The sequence below is a fragment of the Diceros bicornis genome, chromosome 7 (assembly GCF_020826845.1).
Source record: "Diceros bicornis minor isolate mBicDic1 chromosome 7, mDicBic1.mat.cur, whole genome shotgun sequence".
Classification (NCBI taxonomy): Eukaryota; Metazoa; Chordata; class Mammalia; order Perissodactyla; family Rhinocerotidae; genus Diceros; species Diceros bicornis.
In genome coordinates this window covers 59840934-59866501 of record NC_080746.1, presented here as the reverse complement: position 1 = coordinate 59866501, position 25568 = coordinate 59840934, and the positions used below count along the sequence as shown (strand labels likewise).

At 41.4% G+C, this 25568-nt stretch overlaps 1 protein-coding gene and 1 pseudogene across 1 annotated transcript; one reads left to right on the top strand and one right to left on the bottom strand.

Annotated features, from left to right (window-relative positions):
* LOC131408720 (olfactory receptor 52I2-like) lies at positions 1–990 on the bottom strand. The gene has a single exon (XM_058545767.1). It carries the CDS (start codon positions 976–978, stop codon positions 1–3), a length of 978 nt encoding a protein of 325 aa, XP_058401750.1. The 5' UTR covers positions 979–990.
* Positions 991–8863: 7873 nt separating this feature from the next.
* LOC131409022 (E3 ubiquitin-protein ligase TRIM68-like) lies at positions 8864–14421 on the top strand (annotated as a pseudogene).
* The last annotated feature ends 11147 nt before the right edge of the window (positions 14422–25568 follow it).

The following is a 25568-nucleotide window of genomic DNA, read 5'->3' as shown; positions in this document are numbered from 1 at the left end:
TCATGAACCCAGGTTGGAGTGGTCAAAGAGGCAGTGCATCAGCCTGCTCCATATTCGCTCCCGTATTTGTTTGGTCCTCAGGCTGTAGATGATAGGGTTTAAGGTGGAGGGGATGACCAAGTACAAGTCAGCTAATAGCACTTGGCTGTGCAAAGGCACTATGTCCTTTCCTAGCCAGGCCACATAGATGGATGCCATCCCGGGTAAATAGAACAGAGCCATAACCCCCATGTGGGAGCCACATGTGCTTAATGCTTTCAACTGAGCATTCTTTGAGGAAAGACCAAATACTGCCCAGAGTATCAGGTTATAGGAGGCAGCAATGAAGACCACATCAGAGCCCACAATAATGGAGGAAACAATCAGACTGTAGAGACAACTGGGCATGGGGTCAGCGCATGTCAACTTGGCCACAGCCATGTGCTCACAGTAGGAATGGAGAACCACATTGGAGCCACAGAAAGGTAGATGGCTCACCATCCAACTTAATGGAGTCATAAGTGTGATAGCTCTGATGATGATGGCCACACTTATTCCCAGCATCACTTGAGGTGTGAGAATTCTCTTGTAGTGTAGGGGCTTACAGATGGCTACATAGCGGTCAAAAGCCATGGCCAGCAGCAACCCTGTCTCCACAGCCGTGGCTGCATGGACAAAATACATCTGAGTGAAACAAGCACCAAAGCTGATGGAGTTGTCTCCTGAAGAGAAGATGCTCACCATCTTGGGCACTACAGAGGAGGCCATGACAATGTCCACAGCAGCCAGAATACACAGGAAGCAGTACATGGGTTCTTGTAGAGTAGAATCCATGCAGATTATGGTCACTATGAGGGTGTTTCCCAACAGGGCTATGGTATACATGACACTCAGTGAGATAGCCAGCCAAAGATGTGAAGACTGCAGGCCTGGGATACCCACAAGGAAGAAGGTGGCAAGGGTTTTCATTGTGTGGTTATAGTGTGGCCCCAGCATCATAGATGAGGCTGCTTTCCCGTTAGTGCATAAAAATGCTGTAAGGAAAGGATACAATCCTGTAATATTTGTTCCCAGCTGTGGTGTGGGAGAGCCTGGTGGTATCCTCAGAATCAGAAAACTGGCATCTGACAAAGTTATCCTGCTACACCTTCCATCCTCCTCAGTATTCTTTCCCTTACTAATTCCTAATTGTCATTCAAAGATCAGCTCAGGGGTTACCTCCTTTGGGAAGTCTTCTCTCCTCTACATCCTCCCCCACCCCCTACTGAAGCTATATTAAGTACCTTCTGAGCTTTCATAGAATCTCCCATGCTAACTTCCGAGGGACGTAAATTGGCAATTCTGATACTCTGTCTATGGCTTTAACATCTTCACTTGTGTATGTCTTTTTCGTGACCTTACACCTTATATCAACTGTTTAACCCATAGCTGTGGTGCACAATTCCATTAAAAGAAGATATGTGTACTCATTATAGCAAACAGTTGAAAAAATGAATGAATGAGAAATCACAGGGAAGAGTTTTTCTTTTATCTTTGTATGTTCAGCTCCTAATATTTAATGTGTTGAATGAAAACATGAACTTCCTGAGATTGAACATGTCATATTTTGTATCTTCAGTATAGTGCCTAGGAAAAGATGAATGAAGTATCCTTCTGGTTAAAGACACTGATTAATGGATTCAGGAAAATAATGTCATTAGAGAAAAACATTAGGAGATAATAAACTATCTGGAAATATTTAGAATCCCTACCTTCTCTTAATTTCAGCCAGACTTCCTAGATTCAATTAACACATTAAATAGCTACAAATAAGACATTAAGGCTCCTTTATAGATGAACACCCCAATAGGTTTTTATGATTCTTCAATATGGATAACTCTTCATGATAAACTAACAAGATAGTTCAAACAACAAAGAAGCTTTATCCTTTAGAAAGGAAAGCACTCTTTATTGAACATAGTATGTACCAGTACTGTCTTGGAAAGTATAGTATTCATAATCTAAGTGTATTTAACCATTTGTAAAATAGGACAAATGTCTGTTCCATATATCCAGTTGATATAATTAATATGAGATTAAATAGTTTGTCCAAGATTACATAGCAAGTACATGGTAAATTTGAGATTCAACTCTAGGTTTTTCCAGCTCCTGTTAACACCTGTGACTCCCAGGTGTCCATCCAGCCCAAGATTAATAGTCCAGAACACAACTATGGGTAATGGAAAATGAAAATGGTAGGAGTCTCACTCAGCCAGTTTTGATGGGACAGATGTGCACTACTCTGTATAGTAGGAGCTTGTCAATTTCTGTTTATTGCTGCATTCAGTCTCCATCTGCCTCCCTCATGTGTTACCATATCATATAATATGTAATAATCTGGTTGGGTAAACCTGAAGATAAGGGGTCAGTGTTAACTACATTCTATTCCTGTGTGACATCCCTTTAGTGACTTTCCAGTTTCAGATGGATGGTTTCCATGATTTCATATGGTGTTTGGGCATGTGCACATTCCCCCAACCGTCTGAGAACACTCCTTACAAGCGACCCTTCTTCCTCTGTGGTAACATTCAGCCTTGGGTCAAACTTCAAAGAACCTCTTGTTTGTCTTTCCTTAGACTACAGCATAGAAATCTTGCATATTTCTACATACTCCGCTCAGAATGCATTGATCTTACATCATCAAGTGACAGGATAACAAAGTGGCAGAAAGCATTGGTTCTACATACGTGCTCCCAAGACTGAAAACCCTACTCTGTCACTTGCTAGCTGTTTTGCCTAGGTCAAGTTATTTAAACTCTCCAAGTCTTACTTTGCTCCTTGGTAAGATGGGGCTAATGGTCCTTAATTCTTAGAGACATTTTTGAGATGTAAATGAGAAGATATTTAAAAGTGCTTAGCATTATGCATGGTACCTAGTTGCTCAACAAAATATAGTTAATAAAAAATGAGGCTTCTTTTTTTAATCCTGTCATTCTAGAGTGCTCTAAAAAGCATACTCAAATGGAAAAGTGTGACTTTGGAGACCAAGTTAAAAAAAAAAAAAAAAAGAAAAGAAAGGCAGCTCAACTCTGCATTGCCTAAAGCGTTTCCTCCCATGATCTATCAGTGAAGATGTGCCACCCAGTGACTATAAACAGCAAGGTTCTAATCTGACCATGATGAGGAACTCACTATGTGTTCATTATAGGTCAGTTCTCAAGTTTAGGGTTTTGTTTTGTTTGAAGCTTTTTTGTTCATTTCCTTGTTTTTTTATTCATAGCTTTTATGTAAAGGGCTCCCTTATATTTGCTGACAATCAATCTCTAATAAGAAAGCCAAAGAGGGGCCGGCCTGGTGGCATAGTGGTTAAGTTTGTGCTCTCCACTTTGGTGGACCAGGGTTCACTGGTTTGGATCCTGAGCACAGATCTACACACCGCTTGTCACGCCATGCTGTGGAGGCACCCCGTATAAAACACAGAGGAAGATTGGCACAGATGTTAGCTCAGGGACAGTCTTCCTCAAGCAACAAAGAGGAGGATTGGCAACAGATGTTAGCTCAGGGCCATTCTTCCTCACCAAAAAAAAAAAAAAAGTCTAAGAGTAGTTAACACCTTTGCTGCCACACATCAACTCTTGCCAAGTTGAAATGGGATTAAGAACAGCGTGAAAGTGGGTGTGACAAATATCCTTTATCCAAGCTAAATTGCTGTTTCAACTGTTTTTCCTATGACTATCAGATCATTTCTGTTCCTAGGCACATGGACATTTGGCTTGATCTCAGATCTGGACTTAAGGTCCCAGGTGTGGGTCAGACTATGTTAACTATAATTGATCTTCTCCTTCCTCAATACTCTTATTAACCTAATATTGCATCTCTGGAGGCTTCAGCCTAATGGGTCAGCAAACCAATTGTGTCACTTGTGTTGACTTTACAGTAGTCATATGTATGCCAAGAACTATTTCCCAGGTGTCCAGGCAATCTTAAATGAAGGGTCCTTCATTGCCAAGCCTCAAGACTTGCCTGCCCTTAACCATCATTTCCTGTCCCTCCCTTCAATAAGGAGCTTCCAGGTTAAGAAGTTCCCATATCCCTACCCTTGGACACTATCTCTACTTAATTATTTTTAATTTCTCATCAGAGACCTTGTTTGTGTCTAAAAAATTGAGTATATTACATCAGGGACCTTGTTCGTTTCTAAAAAGTTGAGTATATCACAATGATGGAGCACTGGACTCAGGATCCCATTAGCTGTGGTAACATTTTCTTTGTCAATCAAGCACTAGACAAACCTTCACTTGGTTCTCAATCCTAACCATGTGACATACATTTGCCTCTTCCATTTACCCCTGGATAGCCAAGCACTGATTGACTCCATACCAGGTAACACAGCCGCCTTGGTGAAAGTCCTTAGAAGGTTTCTAACATTCAAATTTCTGGGATATGATTACAAACTATGATTTTTATTGAAACAGAAAAACACCATTGACACAACCAAAACACCCTCAGCATAAGAAATACCTTATAATGGAACATACGGAATAAAGTAATGAGCTCTGCTTCATGGTCAGATAAAAGAACGATGTTATGTACAGGCACTGGGTGAGACATCTTCAGTGATAGATCATGAGAAGAAAATGGAAAGCTTTTTGAAGTAGAATGGTAGTGAAGAGGGGAAAAAATAATTCAGGATATCCTTAAGACTGCTATGTGTTTTCTGGATGCCACAAACTCAGAGTTGAGAATCACTGCTTAGACACGAAGAGACTGAGGAACTAGAATGACTCCTCCACGAACTCACCTCTGATCCAGGACCTTCCTCTCCTGGTTCCTGCCCTGTGTAAATCCATCTTTCTTCTGAGGGAAGTCTCAGCTCGTGCCCTGCCCATCCCTCCTCTCTCCAGCTCTGGCAAATTTTAGCTCTTCATAACTTTCATTCCCTTGAAGCTTGTGTTTTCCTCATTTCTTTTTCTTCTTGGTTAGCACTGCAAGAGATTTACATATTTTATTAGTCTTTTCAAATGACAGGACCTTTGGTTTGGCTAGTCATCTTTTTATTTCACTCTTCAATTTATTGCTATTGAAATATTTTCTTGCTAAGATCAACAATGATCTCCATCAATGAACTGTTGCCACGCCTGGGATTCCTTTTCATTCTTTATTTTACTTGACATATTCAAAACATTCAACATTACTGCTTGTTCCCTCATTTTTTGGTTAACTTTTGGATTGAAGTATAACATACATACTGTAAAAATGCACAAATTTCAGGTGTACACAGCTTGATAAACCTTATAAAGTGAATACATGAACACTCCCACATAGCCACTACCCGGATCAAGATACAGACACAATTGCTTCTCAGTTTTTCAGATGTTCTTCAGAAAGGTCTGGCCAAGCTCTCCTAAGACATTTCCAGCCCTTAACCTGCCTCAGCATTCAGCCCTGCAGAGACATTCACAGGGATATGAAGACCTGGAGAGCCAATCACTTAAAAAAAGATTAGAGAAGCTACTTAATTACAATAACTAAATCATAAGATATGTGAGGATTTTTCATTCCTATTTAAAAGATGGGAAATACACAATTCAAATTAAAATTGTCTTAAAGGTAAAAGCAATAAGGCATGACTCATTTGATGGAGTCTTTGTGTTTACGATAACCTTATGTCTCACTCTACAAAAAAGTAACATGTTCCAAATCAGCCCTACTGCTTGTTTTCCTTTCTCATAACTCTCTTTGGTCCCTAAAAACAGTCTCTCCATCATCTAAACGTTGGACTTACCCCTTCCTCTCCCTGATTTGAACCAAAGTAGTCATGTATTCCCTGTTCCCTCTCCCTCTACCCCATCCTATCTTCATTTCCAGAAGGTTATGCTCGTATCAGTGGTATCCTTTAGACCTGGCCAGCCCTTTTTACTCAGGTTGAGGACTTATATCCTCCTTTCTAGGTTGACTCTGGCCTTGACACCGCATCAGCCCAACACTCAGTCCCCATATCAGTTACCCAAATCCCTGTAGATTTTTCTGTTCGACTTCCTCTAATGTGTCCACGTTTCTTTCATTCAAAAGAAGAGGGATTTACACAGGATTATGCAGGAGGAGCAGGAAAAGTGACATAAGATCAAAGATGAACAACAGAGAATCATGGTGAGGAGTATTGTCACTTTCAAAGACCTCCCATTGGTAGCCCTCTTTCTCCTTTAGATTTTCTATCATCCTGATTTTTCCCTGGACACCTTGGCTTCCCTTGGCTTCTACCCAGCAGCCAAACACTATAACTCCTCCAGAGATATTGTTCTCTGTACTCTGGCCCCTGGGGCTTTCCAGATTGCAGGAGGAGACAGATGCTTAATGGTTGAAGAGTCTTTGTCTCTTCAATCCTCAGAGGATACCTAAGAGTTAGAAGAATATGGAGTGCATCCTGAAAAGAAAACAAAAGACCCAAGGTTAGTTAGATTTGTGAAAGCCTGCTATGTGCCAAGCTCTGTGCTAAAAGCTTCTCAAAGATGATCTCATTCAATTTTCACAACCCTCCGAAGTAGCTGCCATTATTACATCTACATTCATAGACGAAACTGAGGTGCAAAGAAGGTCAAATAGCTATTAAGCCATAGAGTCAGGATGCAAATTCTAGCAATCATAATTCATTTCACTTTGTTGTAGAACTGTTCACACTGATAGTATACTTAATCTCTCAAAGTTCTCTTCACTCTTTTGTTCCTCAGTTCTTCCTGGGACTCATGGTGGGCTTCACTGGTTAAATATTTCTCATGACACCATATTATAAAGTCCTATTTGAACAGAGAAGAGAAATAGAATGTAAGGGAGACCAAGGCAGAAAACCTTTTCAAACGGGGGAAGGGCATGGACCTCAGTACAAAGACATGAAATGGTAAAATATTCTCCAGAGAATAAACCAGAGAAGGTAAAGTGAGGGGTACTCGAAAGACAATAAAAATAAATGAGGCTAGCAGGGTACATGGGCCATATTTTAAGGTCTTGACTTCTGCCTGGGCATCATCGTGGGACAGAAATGAAGCTGAGAGAAAGAAGCCAATAGGGACAAGATATAAAGTTTCTTGTCTGTTTTTTTTTTTTTAATGGCAAAGGATATAGAGATATATGGAAAATATGAAAAATCCAGAGATGACGCCACACACTCCCAGATCCCCAAGTCCACAATAGAGACACAGTCATTAGTGACACGAATGGTGAGAGGTTTTCTGTTGTCTTTTGGAGGAGTGTGGGGGCTCTTCATGTCTTCCTCAGCCAGCACATTCCTAATGACCAGGGGATTTAGGTTTAATTTCCTAGGCATAGCATCTATTAGAAGTTTCAGTCTTCAAGCCTGCAGAAGAACTACTCCCCAAAACTGCTGTACTTAAAAGTTTAAACTCTAAAATCTGTGGGTCCCTGTTACCTATAGGATAATTCAGAGGATAGGCCAGGATGTAAACCTAAAAAATGACATGGAATATGGATAGGAAAAGTGGGCAATCAGTTGCATAAGGCAGTAGGAATTCTACTGAAATAGCCCCAGCATGAGACGAGGCAGCTAAACTACAAGAGTGCCAATAGGGCAGATGGCCCACTCTCTCCTGAGATTCAACCTGGCTCCTGCTGAGGCATTAAAGGCAATAGTAGATCCTCACAAATCCAAAAAATGAGAAGAGTAGAATAATGTACTACTTAGTTATGTACTACTTAGAGTTATGAAATAAACTGAGTTAATCCATGTAAAATGCTCAGAATAGTGCCTGGCATGTAGTGTAAGTGCTTAAGGAGTGCTTGCTATTATTATTATATATTATATATAATATTATACATTATTAATGTATAATATGCTCTCAATTACCTAACAAATTATAAAAACATTTTGGCTTTAGAAATTATTTTCTGTCTAGCTGATTTACTCATTCAACATATATTTATTCAGCAATAACTGCAGGCCCTGTTGAGGTGCTCAGGATACAGCAGTGGCTAAGACCAACATGGCTCTTCCCTTTGCAGACTATAACTGGTAACACAAACCTGCAAAGTGAACAAATAAATCTTGCCAACTGTGCCAAGAGCCTGCCATTGACCATTCCAGTTCTGTACCCATATGTGGCCCTGGCAGATATCTCGATTTCTTGCTAGAGTAGTGAATTCATCAGTACGGGCTTCATTATCATCAGAAAACTTTGTATCTCCCAAGGGGTATCTCTTCATTCTCCTTCTAACATATCACTGAAGAGAGCGTCTTGGCGTCTTAGTGAATGTTAGTGCTGGAGGAGTGGGTAGGGGTTTACAGAGTGTGGGGAAAATATTGCTCGTTCCCTTACACCTTACACTTCAGTGCCCAACAGATGAAAACAAATTGAGCATTTAGACAATGGGCTTCTGGCATATTACCTTTTCTGTACCTTAAAGTATATAAGTATACATATAAACATACCAGAGAGTGAAGCTAGGGGTATGTCTGGCCTTATTTTGGATACTGAAACACGACATTTTATGTGACCTTCCCCACCTTCAAGAGGAGCAATGCTGATTTGGAGAGCCGGATTGAGGTGGAGTGAGAATGGTCTGGTGAGGGAACCCAGAGGAGGGTCAGAGAACAACGAGTGAAAACTGAGAACTCCTAACATCCACTCGCTTAGGCATCCCCAGATGTCCCTTGTGTGGTGTGAATAATGAGACCCATTCAGCACATCAGTTGGGAAGGCCAGTGCTTACTAAACAAAGTCAGTAAAGCATCCAAATAAGGACGTTGTTTTTTTCAGTCACTAATTATCCCTATTACTGGTCTCTCTGCTTTTCTGTTACTTTTTTCTCTTACTTCTTTTTCTTTTCTTCTTCTCAGTCTTCACTACCTCTGCCTGCTTTATTTCATATTCTGAGGAGGAGGTGAGAAGGAGCCATGGATCCTGCAGCATTAGTGGAAGCCATTATGGAAGAAGTGTCCTGTCCCATCTGCATGACCTTCCTGAGGGTGCCCATGAGCATCAACTGTGGCCACAGCCGTCTCTCTGGACTCTGGGAGTTCCCAGGAGAATCTGAGAACTGGGGTTACACGGGTCCCCTCTGCCAGGGTCCTGTTCAGCCAAGGAACCTGTGGCCTAATTGGCAGCTGACCAATGTTTTAGAAAAAGTCCAGCTGCTAGGGCTGCATTCAGGAATGGGGATGAAGAGGGCTGTGTGTGAGCTCCACAGGGAACAGCTGGAGATGTTCTGCAGCAAGGATAGCCTGATCACATGTGAGGCCTGCAGCCAGCCCTCTGAGCATCAGACCCACAGTGTCATGCCCATGGAGGATGGCACTTGGGAGCTTAAGATGAGAGAAGAAGCTTAGCCACCCATATCTCCTCTGCCCCTCACTTGGCTATCTCTAGATCAGGGACTTGACTAGCAGCCCCAGGGACAAAATGAGAGCTCATTTCTTTGGCTCCTCACACCCACAGCTCCCTGAGACCTATACATGAGCCACACCCTTCTTTCATTTATGACCTCCTTTATTTCCTTCCCTCCCACTTCCACACTCCATCCTCGATCCCAGTATGCTTTCCATACTGAGAATTTGAAGGAGACCAGTTTGGTTTAGCTGGGGTTCTGGATGCTTAGATGAATTTGGGTGTGAAGTAGTGAAGGCTGCACCTGTCAGAACCTGCAACCCTCCTAGAAATGATACAAATAGTCATTTGACATTGGGTGAGTCACATTAACTCCCTCTTTTTATAGACAAAATTGAGGCTTAGAGATTTGAGATCGTGCTCATTGGTTTTAAAGCTAGAAGCAACCATGGCTGAGTCATTTAGAGTTGAGTGAGATTATCTAATCTAACCCTGTCAGATCCCTTCTGACCTTAGGTTGAGTTAGTCAAAGGAAAATGAAAGGCTAGGACTCAGGTCTTTTTGCTCTTCTGCCCATGTTCTTTCTCTTCTACTAAGACATTTTGAGAGGAAAGTCATCTCTGACAAACCTGCTACTCCTTTTATAGCTACACTGATCAGCTCCCACCTTCTAGTTCTTTCTTCAGATGTCCATGCTGAAACATCTTTGTCACAGTCCTTATCCCAATGATTCAGTGATCCATTGATCTGCACTGGTCTTAATTCTCTTTCTTAAAGCTTAGATTAGAAGGCAAGAGTAGAAGACAAATTCTGTATATTAGCTGTTTTCCTATGTAAGAAGAATTTGTAAAAAAATTAAAAATATCACTTACTCATTTGGTTTTGAGAGTATTAGAAGAGGGAAGCAGTATAACATACGCATAGGAATTAAAGAACTGGGTAAATCCCAGCCCAACCACTGACAAGCTGAATGACTTTGAGTAGCTCACTCTCCAAGCTTCAGTTTTCTTATCTATAAAATGGGGATAATACCAGTCTCAAGGGATTGTGAGTACTAAATTATATTTAGTGCTTAAGCCATATGTGGCACTTGGTAAATCTTTAATAAAATGGTTAATATTATTATCAGAACACTGATGCTTTCTAGTAGTAATCTCTTGCATTAGTATTCTAGGGTAGTGCTTCTTACTTTTAATGTGCATAGGAACCACCCAAATATTCGTTAAAATTCAGATTCTAATTCAGGAGGCCTGGAGTGAGGCCTGAGATTTTGCCTTTCTACCAAGCTCCCAGATGATGCTGTTGTTGCTGCCTCACTTGGACCATGCTTTGAAGAACAAGGCTTTAGGAGAGCAAAGGATAAAAAATCAGATAAGGATAACAAGAGTCATGGATAGGAAAGTCCAAGGTCATTTTCTGGCAAGGTTGGAAATGGACCTTTTCTTCTACCTTACAGAAACTTAGAAAATGTGGGACTTGAAATGATTCTCAGATCAAGAGCTACCTTGGATGTCGTCTGTGTAGGAATCCGCTCCTGTTGTGGCATTCCCTTTTCTCCCAGCATTCATCTTGGCCCACCCTCTGAGGGACACATGTATTCGCATCACCCACCAATGCTAGGAAGCCTCCTTATCAACCTGAGCTGATGAGGCATCCTCATGAGGTTTTTATCTCTTTCAATGCAAACTGCATGAGGCTTTGAAACATCTGAGGAAAGAACAAGAAGAGGCCTGGAAGCTGGAAGTTAGTGAGAGGAAACGAACTGCCAACTGGAAGGCAGGTTGCCACCTGGGGAAAGGAGCCTCTGTGGTCCCTGTGTTTTCCTGGAGCTGACCCATGGTAGCTTCCTCATCTCTGTGAGGCAGAATGTTGGGTTTGAAGTCAGATAGCCAGGGGTCCTCTTACCTGCTTTCTCTAAACATATGCACCTTAGGTGGGACATGTAGCCTCTCAATTCCAGTTTCTTGATTGTGATACAGGGTTAACCTCTGGGCTTGTGTCCTCATATGTGAGCAAGGCAAAGTATGTGCCTCACTAATGTGTTAGCTTACAATAGCATCATTTGTGTAACGCTTAGTAAAGCATAGTTTCTATTTCTCTTTTCCCAGTTAGAGCATATTTACTAAAAGTTGTTATTAAAATACTGGAAAATCACCTCTGAAATAAATTAGAGGTCTATAACTACCAAACTATCAAAACTTTTGATCAATAGAAGGTAGCACTGAAACAGCATATTGAGTTTATATAGTACCAGCAAGAAGCAAAAGCATCTAACAGTGTAGCTAGGTTACACTGCCTTAGAGGCTTAAGTATAATGCTTCTGGTCATTATTCTGAAAACAGAATATTATTATGATGAAAATAGAAAATAGTCTAGAGTATGTAGTGCCATGATAATAACCTGGGCCCTACTGGGGTCGGTAAGAGTAGGAATAGAGACCCAGAAGCATGTACTGGAGCTCTGGGAACAGAAAGGTAGGAAAAATAGTATCCTTTATCTTGGCATCTAAAGTGCCAGGCATACAGTTGGTATCAGAACATTCCAGAGCATATCTGTATGCATGTGACAGTGTCTTCAATCCTGGGAGGCCCTACATGAACAATATCTGTGCCGATTTCCATTCTTGGCTCTGCAGGTAAAGGTGGAAACCCAAAAGCAGAGTATCATGTGGGAGTTTGAGAAGTATCAAGATTACCACAGAAAAAACAGCCACCAGGGTGGCGGCTGGAAGTAGAGGCAGCTGCAGCTCTGGCTAGCCTAGAGCAGGAGCAGGGGGAGACCATGCAAAAAGTGGAGATGAATCACAATGAGCTCCTCCAACAGAGCTGAGTCCTATGGAGGATGATTGCAGAGCTGGAAGAGAGATCTCAGAGGCCTGTCCGCTGGATGCTACAGATGAGTAGCAGGTTTTCCTGGGAACCTTGAGTGAGAGCTCAAGAAAGCCTGGGACTCCAGGAGAGAGGATTCCCTAATCTTCAATGGGGCCTGGGAGCCTGACATGGGACCCGTACACCTCCCACTAATGCCTGCTGTTCTGTATCCCGGTGAGCGGATGACTTGGTCCCTTGTAGTTGTAGCCTAGTAGGTGGGGCAGCGCCTTCTCTCTGGCCTAAGAGTCTTGAGATGGAGCCTGAAGTTGACCAGTCCAGCCAGAGCCCAGCCTGCCCTGCTCCCCTCTCATAGGCTTCCCCTCTCTACCTCTGTAGGCCTTCTCTTCAGCCTTGTTCTCTGCCTCCCATTCTCTTAGAAAAACCCACTCTCAGAGCTTGCTGTCTGTCTGGTCCCTCCAAGGAACAGCACATACTTTCATGCTCCTTTTTTCTTCTCCGTCTAAGGTATTCAGGAAGTCTTTTTTTTTTTTTTTTTTTTGTGAGAAAGGTCAGCCCTGAGCTAATATCCATGCTAATCCTCCTCTTTTTGCTGAGGAAGACTGGCTCTGAGCTAACATCTATTGCCAATCCTCCTCCTTTTATTTCCCCAAAGCCCCAGTAGATAGTTGTATGTCATAGTTGCACATCCTTCTAGTTGCTGTATGTGGGACGCAGCCTCAGCATGGCCCGAGAAGCAGTGCGTCGGTGCGCACCCGGGATCCAAAACCAGGCCGCCAGTAGTGGAGCGTGGGCACTTAACTGCTAAGCCACGGGGCCGGCCCCAGGAAGTCTTAAACAGGTATGTCCCCATCCCATCCTTGGAGCCCCTAGGCGGCCTTATAAAGGATAGTGGGGCCTGGCCATAACCAGAGGTTGGAAAGGAATATAGACACAGTACCTATGGAACAGTGGGGTGCTGGTCCATTATCTTTTCCCTCTATCATTGTATTTACTAAAGAAGATTTATTCACCTTTCTTTTTTCTTCTTTGTACTTGATCAAATACATTTCAAGTGTTACCAATAAGAATTTCAGGTAAAGTTATAAAACGTGTGGTTTCAAGTGGATCGCCCAAGGAGGGAAAAACAGTTCAGATGTCTTCATTATGCTCTGAGCTCAGAGTATGAACCTTTTTCCTCTGTGGAGCACCTCCTCCCCTCCCAATGTCAAGTGCACATCTGACCGTTCATTCCTACAGTGTAGGAATTGGAATGCTCTCCTCTCTGTGCCACAAACCCTTTGGGCTAAGTCTAATAATCATTACATCTCTGCTCTGCCTGGTGTTGCTGGGCAGGGGCATCCCACTGAATATCTCCCAGGCCAAGGCCCTCTTACCTGCACTAAGGGAAGGCCCATGTGGCAGATCCAGGATTTCCAGCCCCAAGACTTACCCCTCCTCTACCAGGAGCAAATCTTGGAGCCTGCAGAGGCCAGAACCAGTATCCTTGGAGCTGAAGACGGATTGCTGTGTGCTGGGGCTAAGAGAAGTCCTGAAGACATATGCAAGTAATGAATGCTGGGGGAGATTGTGATGGGCAGTGGGAGAGACGCTTCCCAGAGAAATAAAATGGTTCAGTGCCCTTTGGATGCCCCATCCATCCCCACCTCCTAGCCCAGTCACTGACAAAATGTGGCTGTATTTATGAAGGAGACCTCACCCATGCCCCCTGGCTCTGTTGAGATACCATCCAGGATCTTTTTCCCTAGGTTACTTGAACCTGGAACCAAACACTGCTTATTCCCACCTCATCGTGTCCAAGGAAAGAAAATGTATGCGCTATGGAGACACCAAGCATAAACTGCTGGAGAATCCCGAGAGATTTTATCACTACAGTGTCGTCCTGGGCAGCCAAAGTATCTCCTCAGGCCAGCACTACTGGGCGGTGGAGGTGGTAGACAGGTCTGAATGGGGCCTGGGAGTGTGTAAAGAAAGTGTGGAAGGAGGGGATCTATTTATCCCCCCACTATGGATTCTAGGGGATAAGGTTGAGGAAGGAAATGAGTACCGGGCAGGCAACAATGAATACATGAATACCCCCTCTTGTCCTTGCCAGTCCCTCCACACCAGGTGGAAGTCTTCCTGGATTATGAGGCCCATGATATCTCCTTCTACAATGTGACTGTAACTGCTCCCACATTTTCACTTTCCCCCACTATCCCTTCCCTGGGTGCCTCCTGCCCTATTTTATTCCTTTCTACAGCATTGGCGCCAACAACACCACTCCTCTGCCCATCTGCTCCCTGGATGGAGAGGACTAAGAGAGCCCCCATCATAGCTAGAGGCCCTGGAATTTCACCTGGACTGCAGGAGTCTTGGAGGGCACTTCCACAGACAAGGGTCCCCTTGAACTGAGCTGAGCCAGGAATCCAAAGATTCCTCTGCCTGACCCACTGATCTGTTGCCACTGGGCCAAAGTCTCACTCTAAACCACTCATGTGAAAAAGCTGAGGCTCAGTCAAATGAGCAGTGGACCCTTATGAGGGAAGTGTGGTAGGACTGATGGTGAAGATTAGAGCAGTTCTGAGGATCAGGACTCTATCCTTTCCGTAGCTCGTGCCCATCTTCCACATCCCTGTTGGTGCCGTGATTAAGTCAGTGACGATGATGATGTAGATCCAGTGTTCAGGAAAACCTTTGGATAGGGTGTACCAAGAAGCCAAAAGAATACTGTCCATGTCCAGAGCTGGTTTCTGTGCTGATACCAGTAGACGGATGCTTCATCTGAGTTTTGCTGCTTCTGAGCAACCCATAATTGACCCCAGCTCTCTGACCTCCTAAGTCGAGAAATAAATGCATTGCAGCATTGCCCAGACCACCCCGGTGACCATCCGTGCTCTGAACGCAAGCTGGGCAAATCGCTCAATCTCAGACTCTAAGGAGACCTGTGTCCTGGTCCTGCCCTTTACCCTAAGTCTCAGGATCTGAAATCCTGTGAGCCTTGTTTTTATTTTCACTTGATGGATGAAGCAACTGAAATGGCCTTAAAACAGCAAGTTATTTCTCAAAAAGCTGTTGAAAGAAGACTGAAAAGATTATAAAGTATTTCTCACATTCAAATGAAACAAGATTGACAAACTCGCTTCTCAGGTCACATGTCTGCATATCATTCATTACATTTGGATCTGAAACATCCCACCTGTTTGAAAGACTTTCAAGTGTCCTCAGTGGAAAAGTGGGTATAGTAGCTGCATACTCTCCTACCTCACAAGATTGTTATGAAGATCTCAGATCCATCTGATACTGTTGTTCCTTTCTCAAGGATAGAGGAAGGCAATCCATGGAATTTGCCTGTGTCACCTTCCTATCTCACCTTCCGACAGCCAGCATCTTGACAGTGGGGGCTTTGTTTCTTAGGGCCTCTCCTGATGGTCTAGAGCCCTTTACATAGAAAAGTGCCCATGCCAATGGCAAACTCCAGGCCAAAGTAATATATTGTGCATCTAATATATGTACTTGTTTTTGGATTAGAATGGAGACCGTGACATCAGGGTAGAGAATAGAAATAATAAAAAGAAAAATGTAGAACAAAAACATTGCAAGAAAGACTCACCCATAAGCTGGTTGATCTAAAGTTCGGATCTCTTTATGTCACCAAGAGAATCTCCCTGGTTCTGGTAACTACATAATACTCTGCCTCTCTCTTCTCTAAATCTATGACAGAAGGAGGAAAGCAGGAGGGAAGGGTGGGGAGAAAGAATTGGACCAGGCACAAAAGGTCAGTGCAGGAACCGTACATTATAATGAAAGGGACTTAAGACTATATATCTGAGCTTTTGACCCTAAAGTGATGTATGTGGAAAAAATAATTCTTTATAGGCCTGACATTTATGATGTGGGAATGATTGTGGCTGGAAACAAACTGCAAGGCAAGAACTAATGGCTTGTCTACTGCAAGGGCTGCAATATGTACATTACATATTGCCACCGTGATGTTGTGTAACAACCTCTGAGGTAGTTTACACTTGAAGGTAGTGACTGTTGGCTTAAGATTGGGTAGCAAGGTAGATATTATGTTAAGTATAGGCAGAAGCAAACTAATTCCTTTAATAAAAACTAGCAAAAATTATCTTTCTACATTTATTGTTTGGCTATTCACCTGTGAATGAGGCAAAACACACCAAAATATAGAAATAAACTCATTCTGCCCATGATGCTTCCATGTTGCTCTTTGAGTATTAGTAGCAGAAGGGGAGAAGTTTCCATCATCTGCCTGGAGTGGAATGAACTGGTTAGTCACTGTCTCGGTCTTGCAAATTATTGAGCTGACCTACATTAGAGAGAGTGTGTCTTTTTTTGGGCAGGTGGCGGGGGGACTCCCTGGGAAATTGTTATAGACTTCAGAAATGAATCTTGAGGAAGTGCTTCCAGTTACGTCCATTGACATGCAGGAGAAGAGGCTAGAGGCCAAATCAGTGTTGATCTTTTACTATGGTTTTATTAGTACAAATCTTAGAAGGTTCCTAGAATAAGAAGATTATTTGGTGATAAATTCATTCTAACCTAGAATGAATTAAGGAGTGGAATGGCTTCATTTGTAATGTGCTATTTTTTTTTTTGACATTTATAAGCTGATTTGGGTGCTATGATTACTTGTTAGAAAAATTACAAGGATAAACACATTGTTTTTCCTATTATCTGATTTTTAAGACCAAGCAAGAAGACTGAAGTTCTTAAATGTATGAAAACCCTTTTCTCAAGGGTAGTTGCTTACACTTCCCTTCTGTCTTGACATGAGTGCAGCCATATTTGGCCGTTCCATTAACCTACAGCCACCAGCACACAAAGAAATATAAAGCTGCTTTCTGTGTGGTGGAAACTGGCCTTTTTCCCAGAAACTGGCCTTTCTCCCACAGAGATAGTTGCAATTTGTAAGAATTTCAAGGTCCTTTGGGCGTCACGACCTGGGGCAGACTGGCCATCTGTGCCAGGCTGGGATGATAACCAGGGAAAACAATGCACATACACAACTGCAGGGCTGGGACAATAGCCAGGAGGCTCAGTGCACGTATGCCACTGATAACCATTTGTGCATGGGAACATTGAATGCTGGCTCTGAAAAAACTCTGTAACTGCTTGTATAAACTGCTGGAAACCAAGGCCTGGTGAGAGTCTCACCTGTGGAGAGGACGCCCGGCCCAGGAACTCTGATGATCAGATTCCCACCCAGCCGTGTCAATTGAAGGGACTCTCCCCAGCAGTGGGGCATGGATGTTGCGAGTAACCGATCTGAGGTGTTCTCTTTTCGGTCAACCTGGTGTTTCTCTTTCCAGTTGATTTGTGTCATTTCCCTTCAGTCAATGTGGATGTTTTCCCTTTCCAGCCAATCTGATGTTTTTCCCTCTCATTATATGACCTATTCGAATCTGCTGCTATCTCAGCCGATGTGGATGTTTTCCCTTTCCAGTTGAGCTGATGTTTTTCCCTCTTAATATTTGACCTATTCAGATCTGTTTGCAGACTATCGTCTTTACTATCCTCTACGTAATAAAATATACCTTCAGTGCATTTGTTTGCAGTGGAAAGTTTCTTTTACGTCTCCGATCGAATCCCCAAACCTCTCGTAACATAATTGGCACTGTGAGCAGGATTTGATTAAGGAGATGGCTTTCCTGTTCAAACAAAAGGTAACTAAGGCCAAGGTGGAAGAAATTCCATGATGGGAGGACGCTCCTCTTACACTCTGGCTGGGGAGTGGACTCGTAGGTCAGGATTATGTGAATCTTGGGATGTTCGTCTGCAAGATATCAACTATTGGATGTGAACAAAGCTTTGTAGATGGTGGAAAAAAAAGAGATGACGTTTCTTTTCTGGCACGGCAAGGTTGGTGTTTATTGACTGCTTATCGTCGGGCTATAGAAGATAGGGATAGAATACAAGAGAGAAGGTAACGCTTGGAAAAAGAAGCTTCAGATTTACAGTCCCAGGTGATGTCACCCAAAATAGAAACTCTTTCCTTGCCATGAGCCTGGCATTCTAGTTTTATTTGGCCCCTCTTATGTGACAAATAGAGAGCCTGAATATGTATCCAATAATAATTTGGCGAGCCAGCCAGGAGGCTCTTTGTCTGTGGCTTGGCGGCCCTGGGCTGGGTGGGATTTCCTGGGAAACAGTCCAGCAGCTGCCTAGGTGATTTGCCCTAGGGACTGCTCCCAGTGCTTTCCATCTGACCCTGCACCGCTGACCCTGGACACATTTTCTTATGACAGGGAAACAGGCTCTAGAATTATTTGTTTGTTTGTTTTTACTTACACCGAAAACTCCTTTTCCCTCCGTCTGGGGTCCTATCTCTTTAAGAGGCAGGGCTATCTCTACTGGAGTGGAAATAGTTGTAGGACTTTTACCCAGAATCTGTTAGATGCACCTAACTGTTTTGTTTGGGATCCCATTTGACTGTCTGTTCTGTATGTTTGTAATTTTGAAGGGGGGGAATTCCATCCGGCCCCAAGGAAAGCCCTCTGGGCCACCTCTTGGCTAAATGGACTATATTCAGCTAGGAGCCCATGTCCAAGAAGATAGTTTTTTCTTGTAACACCACATGGCCACAATATTCCATAGACTTCAGAGAGAAAGTGGCCAAAACGGGGCAATTTCAGTTTACCAAAACTGATATCTTTGCTTATGCAATTGAAAAAAGCCAGCTAAAACGTTAAACAACTAGTGGGAAGCCTATTGTACTCTTTTGAGGTTTCTAAATAAAATCAGGGATACTGTACTGCCTCTTTAAGAAAAAATAATTAAATAATTAAACATGCCAGCAGTGGAAGCTAAATCTGCTGCTCCTCTCTCCTCTCTTGCTGAGCTTCCCTGCTTCAACTCCCCTGGAATTCCTGATCTAAACTTAAGCAAGTAAAAATAAGTAAACTTTTAAAGTAATTTAAAATTGTAATGGCTATTCTAAAAAAACCTCTGTTTCAGATGAGTTCACCTTCAGGGTCACTCTTAAAAGAGAGGATTCAAAACCTCTCACGATAAAATACATCTTTTATTAATACACAGAAACTTCTAAAAGGCAAAGTTATTTCAAAAACAGCTTCCAAAATCTTTTTGGTAACTTAAAGCTTTAGAGTTGTGCTAAATTAAGTTGATAAAAATTTATTGAGTCTCTAGGTCATTTCCACATAAGATAAAACATTAAAAATTGGTTACTAAGCATCAATTTGTCTGCCTTTAGTTTCTTATCTCAAAGAAACTAAAAGATGCTTCCGTTTATTGATAAACATCTTCTGTGTACGTTGAGAAATTGTCTATGAAAAAATACATATTTCTAAAAAGTCTGTATACAAAAAACAAAATGTATGTTGTCCACAAAAAAGACATAAAAAATAAAAATATTTTTGTTTTATTAAAAAAGATAAATTTGTCCTAAAGTACTAAAAAAAAAAAAAAACACACGGGACAAATTCTATGTATAAAAAGTAAGTGAAAAAGGTTTGTGAAAATAAAACCCTGAAAAATTTTGTACGTGATCAAGTTGGCTAAAGTAAGCTAATAAAAAATTAGGATTTCGCTTTCTCATAAAGGTAATTTTCTTAAACTTTTGATCTGCTCTTTATATAGAGGTTAAAAGGGTATTCCTTTGAATAAGTCTACATAAAAAACAAAACATCTATATTTTGTTAAAATAATTTCTTATGTTCAAAAGGACTAAAGTCTCTCTATTAAGGTTTTTGTTTTTGTTTTTTGACTGTTTTAACTCTCCGTTTGCCTTACTGTTTCTGTTGTCACCTTAATTAAATGAATAACTAGGCATTATTTCCTATTTAACCAAATGTTTTAAAATCTTTTGGTATTTTTGATAAACTTCTGCCAAAATAAAGTCTTTTTTTTACTTAAAAAAAATTATAAAAAGACATATGATTATGATGTTAAAACACAATTGTTACTGTATTTCATATTGATGCTCACAGTTCTTTAATTTCTACAAAACAAAAATATAACTCATGCTAATCAGCTGGTGCAAAGTCGTGCAGCGAACAACCCAGGCCTAGCACGCTGGGTCCACAAAAAGAGTGGACACTTGGGAAAACAAACTTCATACAGGTGGGCACAACAAAGGAAATCCTTGTCACCCATGATGATATTGCCACTGTAGTACAACAATGTCAATTATGCCAACAGTTAAACAAACAGGGAGTTCCACACCCTTACCAAGGTCATATTCAAAGGGGATTATTTCCCGCCCATACCTAACAAATAGATTTTATTGGACCATTGCCAAATTCTTGTGGTTATGTTTATGCTTACATTGCTGTTGATACATATTCTGGTTATTTATTAGCTATGCCGGCTAAAGCAGCCACCCAACAAAGTGCCATAAAAGTCTATAAAACACCAAGGCAAATTCCGAGTGACAATCGTTCCCACTTTACAAGTAAGTTGATTCAAACTTATACAAAAATAATCATATATTGGGCTGGCCCAGTGGCTTAGCGGTTAAATGCGCACACTCCGCTACTGGCGGCCTGGGTTCGGATCCCGGGCGCGCACCAACGCACCGCTTCTCGGGCCATGCTGAGGCCGCGTCCCATGTACAGCAACTAGAAGGATGTGCAACTATGACATACAACTATCTACTGGGGCTTTGGGGAAAATAAAGGAGGAGGATTGGCAATAGATGTTAGCCCAGAGCTGGTCTTCCTCAGCAAAATGAGGAGGATTAGCATAGATGTTAGCTCAGGGCTGATCTTCTTCAAAAAAAAAAAAAAAATCATATAAAATAGATTTATCATGTACTTTATTACCTCCAAGCTGCAGGCCTCATAAAACAAATACATGGCTTGCTTAAACAACAATTGAAAAAACTCAGTCATGGCTCATTAAAGGGGTGACACAACCATCTAAGTACTGCTCTAAATATGTTAACTAACAGGCCACTAGGCCCTAATGAGACTCCCCTGTCGAGGTTGTTACCAACAAAAATTACAAAAATGGCAGCCACTATCCATGAGCTTATGACCTTAACCTCTTAGCCATTGACTCAATCTGCTAAACCGCCTTTTCGTGCCATAGCCAAAGCATCTGTATTGGATTTATCCACTGTCTATTCTATTCAATTGCCCCCTAAGAAGCAATCTATAGTCCCTACTGGGATAGGGGTATAATTTCCCCAAAACACTTTTAGTTTATTAAAAAAGACATTCTAGACTAGCAGCAAAAGGTATTGACGTACTAGGAGGAGTCATTGATCCAAATTACCAAAAAAAAATTAAAATTTATATTATATAATGGTAGTGACACAATGCTAATTACAGAACCTAAAAAACAAATGGAACAATTATTGGTGCTTCCCCTCCTGACTCCAAGTGTGTCACAAGGACAACCTCCAACTAAAAAAAAATGCAAAGATTTGGGTCTACAGATGAATAAAAACCTAAAACAAAAGTATGGGTGACACACGCACCCAATGCGACTCCCCATGCCACAAAAGTAATGGCCTAAGGGCTCACTACAACACTCACAGTCATGTATCCAAAAAGTAAACAATTCTCTCATGTTCCTAAAAATTCTGTTTTTTTATGTAAATAGATATTCCTACTGCGCTCGCTATGCTATGCTACAACTCCATGTCTGCTATAGACCTGCACACCACCTAATGTCTCCGTTGGATAACCTTTGACCCTACACTGCTAAACCAACTGCTCTACACCAGTGGGACCTGTAACCTGGACTTTAAATGGCCCAGAAGTTTGGTCTCAAAAACATCAAACAACTTCTCAGTATAAGCCTATATCTGATCAATTACACAAAACTAATTATAATTTCTCTATTACCCTGCCTTCTGCTACCCTCCGTGACGGGAGACAATCTGGACTTCTATAAGCTAATTTGTTAGGCCTAGGTGTTACCTTATCTGATGTTATCTTTAATACTGTACATGATTTGCAAGATCAAGTTAATAATACTTCATATTCTAAGGGGTTATTTAATTTATTACCTTGGGATTGAGGTCCTTTATTATGAGATTGTTTTATAATTGTTATAGTCATTAGATTTGGGGTTCTTGGATATGCCTTGTATACTTATGTACAAAGATCATTGTCTGTGCATATGGTATCTTATGGTTAATGGAAACGACCACGGCTAAAAATGTCTTGACATGAGTGCAGCCAGGTTTGGCCGTTCCATTAACCTATAGACACCAGCACACAAAGAAATATAAAGATGCTTTCTGTGTGGTGGAAACTGGCCTTTCTCCCACAGAGATAGTTGCAATTTATAAAAAATATCAAGGTCCTTTGGGCGTCACGACCTGGGGCAGACTGGCCATCTGTGCCAGGCTGGGACGACAACCAGGGGAAAACAATGCTGGTACACAACTGCCTGCCAAGCTAGGATGATAGCCAGGAGGCTCAGTGCACGTATGCCACCGATAACCATTTGTGCATGGGAACATTGAACGCTTGCTCTGAAAAAACTCTGTAACTGCTTATATAAACTGCTGGAAACCAAGGCCTGGTGAGAGTCTCACCTGTGGAGAGGACACCCGGCCCAGGACCTCTGATGATGTGATTCCTGCCCAGTTCTGTCAGTCAAAGAGACTCTCCCCAACAGTGGGGCGTGGATGTTATAAGTAACCAACCTGAGGTGTTCTCTTTTCGGTCAACCTGATGTTTCTCTTTCCGGTTGATTTATGTCATTTCCCTTCAGTCAATGTGAATGTTTTCTCTTTCCAGCCAATCTGATGTTTTTCCCTCTCATTATATGACCTATTCGAATCTGCTGCGATCTCAGCCAATGTGGATGTTTTCCCTTTCCAGTTGAGCTGATGTTTTTCCCTCTTAATATTTGACCTATTCAGATCTGTTTGTGGACTATCGCCTTTGCTATCCTCTATATAATAAAATATACCTTCAGTCCATTTGTTTGGAGTAAAAAGCTTCTTTTACGTCTCTGATCAAATCCCCAAACCTCTCATAACACCTTCTCAGAACTCCATTAAGACAAGGCTTATTTGTCTGGTTCACCATTGTAGCCACAGTCTAGCACTGTGTGTGTGTGTGTATGTGTGTATGTTGATAAATATTTAAGTGAGGAAACTTTCATTACTATGCTTTGAATCAAAACAAAGATAAGCTCTTACCTCATAGGGGCATGAAAGACTGGATGGTACTAAATTATAACCCTGTTCAGCAACTAATATGATGGATAATTTCAAAAGTGGTCCAGAAGGGGAAGAGGTAGGTAGCCATGTGGAGGGTAGGGTGCCTGCACCACTTCCTGGAGTGTCTGGAGTGGCACTCTGACTTGGTGGGATCATTCACTGCAAGGCAGGGATGAGCTTTCCCTTCCTTGTTTTACTAGCAGAGAACCAAGAGGGGCAATGCCTGAGCCTTGAGGGGAAAGCCAACTAAAAGCATGAAATGCTTGGGTCCTGCAAATTTAGAGACAGAGGGCAAATCCTTGGGTTTGCAACTCCTCAAAGGAAATCCAGTCTCCCGTTTTTTTCAAGCAGTATTGCTTGTAATTTCTGAAGAACCAAATACTGAAATTCTACTGTGGGTCCCAGGCAACTAGTTAAAGCAGCACACATTACCTCTTGTATTAGGGAGGAGTCAGATGTGAATGTATCAGGAGATGCACAGGACTTTCTACTTTGGGGTAACCGTGGCAGGGAATCAGTCCACTTTGGGAAGTATGTAGTTCAATATTTAACTATCATCAGTAGATCTCAGCTAGTTTTATGGATTATAACGTGAATGAAACACAAAGCTGGCAGGGCAGCCTTCTGATGGGAATGCCAGCAAGAAATTTCTGTTTCAAGGGCAGTCTGAACTATAACTTTGTCACGTTACATCAGATTCTTTAATGCATCTAATATTCTTTGAAATAGTGGGAATTGCCAATTCTTTGGGTTGCTAATGGAGAAAGAATAGTGTAATTTTCAAAATGGAAATCTTATCAAATGTGCTTAACCAGCTCACGATCTTCATTTGTTTTTATGTTAGAGGGTGACAAGGGGATGAGAGGGCTTTTTACTACTCTTTGGGAACACAGTGCATCATTATCAGATTTTTAGAGCTGATTCCTACTCTGCAGCTATTCAGAAATAGAGAGAATACATTCTAGGTAGGTAAACAATTTCAATGTTAGCAAAGGTTATGAATGCTGATTTGTTAAGCAACAAATCTGTTTCGAACAGTTATCACATGAGTACTAATCTACACAGAACTGCAGTTTCAATAGTGCCTAGAACTACCCCTTAATAGTTGGAACTAGAAATTTATTGGCTATATTTTTAAGTATATATAATACGTCAGATGTTGTGTTATGTGCTCTCCATTCATTATTTTATTTAATCTTCAATACCCTCCATGAATCAACATTGTTTCCCCCATCAGTCAAAAGAAGATAGTAAGACTCAGATATAACTTGCTATCAACACTATTAGAATTATCTTTTATTAAGATTTTCAAATGTACCAGAGTCAAACCTACGTATCTCTTACATATGAAATCTTTTCGTTTTAACATGTACTGATTATTCTGTTTAAGACTTTCTGAAAGGGGAAAATAAAAACAAACACCAATTAAGTATCTGATGATCTGGAGAGGACCTTCAATAATTCAAATTATTATTATTTGAATAATAATTTCAACAACATTATTGTTATTATACTCTATTAACATTTTCATCCCAGAGCACACCTCCTTAGAGGTGTCCAAGAGAAGAAAGACCTGTGTTATATTTGATCTGCCTCTTTTCTGTCTCTCAGTTACACAAGCAGGACTAGGAAGCAAAGAGAAAGATGTTCAAAACCAAATTCACATTGCCTTTGATTCTGTTACTTAGAAATAAAAAGCTTGTGTTTAGTATACTGACTCCAACTAGCTTAATAGGGGATATATTAAAAGTATATAGAAATATCTTATAGAACATAATAACAGGAATACCCTCTGGGTGTCCAAAATGAATTAAATCACAGACTCCGTTTCTTCATCCCATTTTGCTAATCTGCTTCTCTTGCTGTGGAACAGATTTCTCTTTCCAAGTTCATGTATTGTAAAATGGCCACTATCAGTGATCCAAGTTTATATCGCCTCAGATAAATTGGAATTCATTTTTATTGGAGAAGGACTCTCTCTGGTCCAGGTGTGAGTACATGACACAAGTTGAATGGATTCATCAAAGGGCCAGAAGGTAGGGTAATATATTAAATGTTGCTTCCATATAATCACATAGGAGATGAACAATCCTGAGAAAATCAGCCAGGTGTTGGGGGATGAAACAGTCTGTTTGTTCTGCAGAGGGAGTGGTAGGATACTAAGTTGGAAATATGGGTCAGAAGCCAAAAAAAGAAAAACCCTACTTCTATATTCTCTGCCAAAACTTATCTCTGATTCAGATACTAGTTGATTAAAACCATTCAAAGTCTTGTCACAAAGTTAATCATTTCATTCACATCTTC

Bases quoted from the DNA above. Each gene is read 5' to 3' on its own strand.
- LOC131408720 (XM_058545767.1), bottom strand. From the start codon at position 978: ATGATGCTGGGGCCACACTATAACCACACAATGAAAACCCTTGCCACC.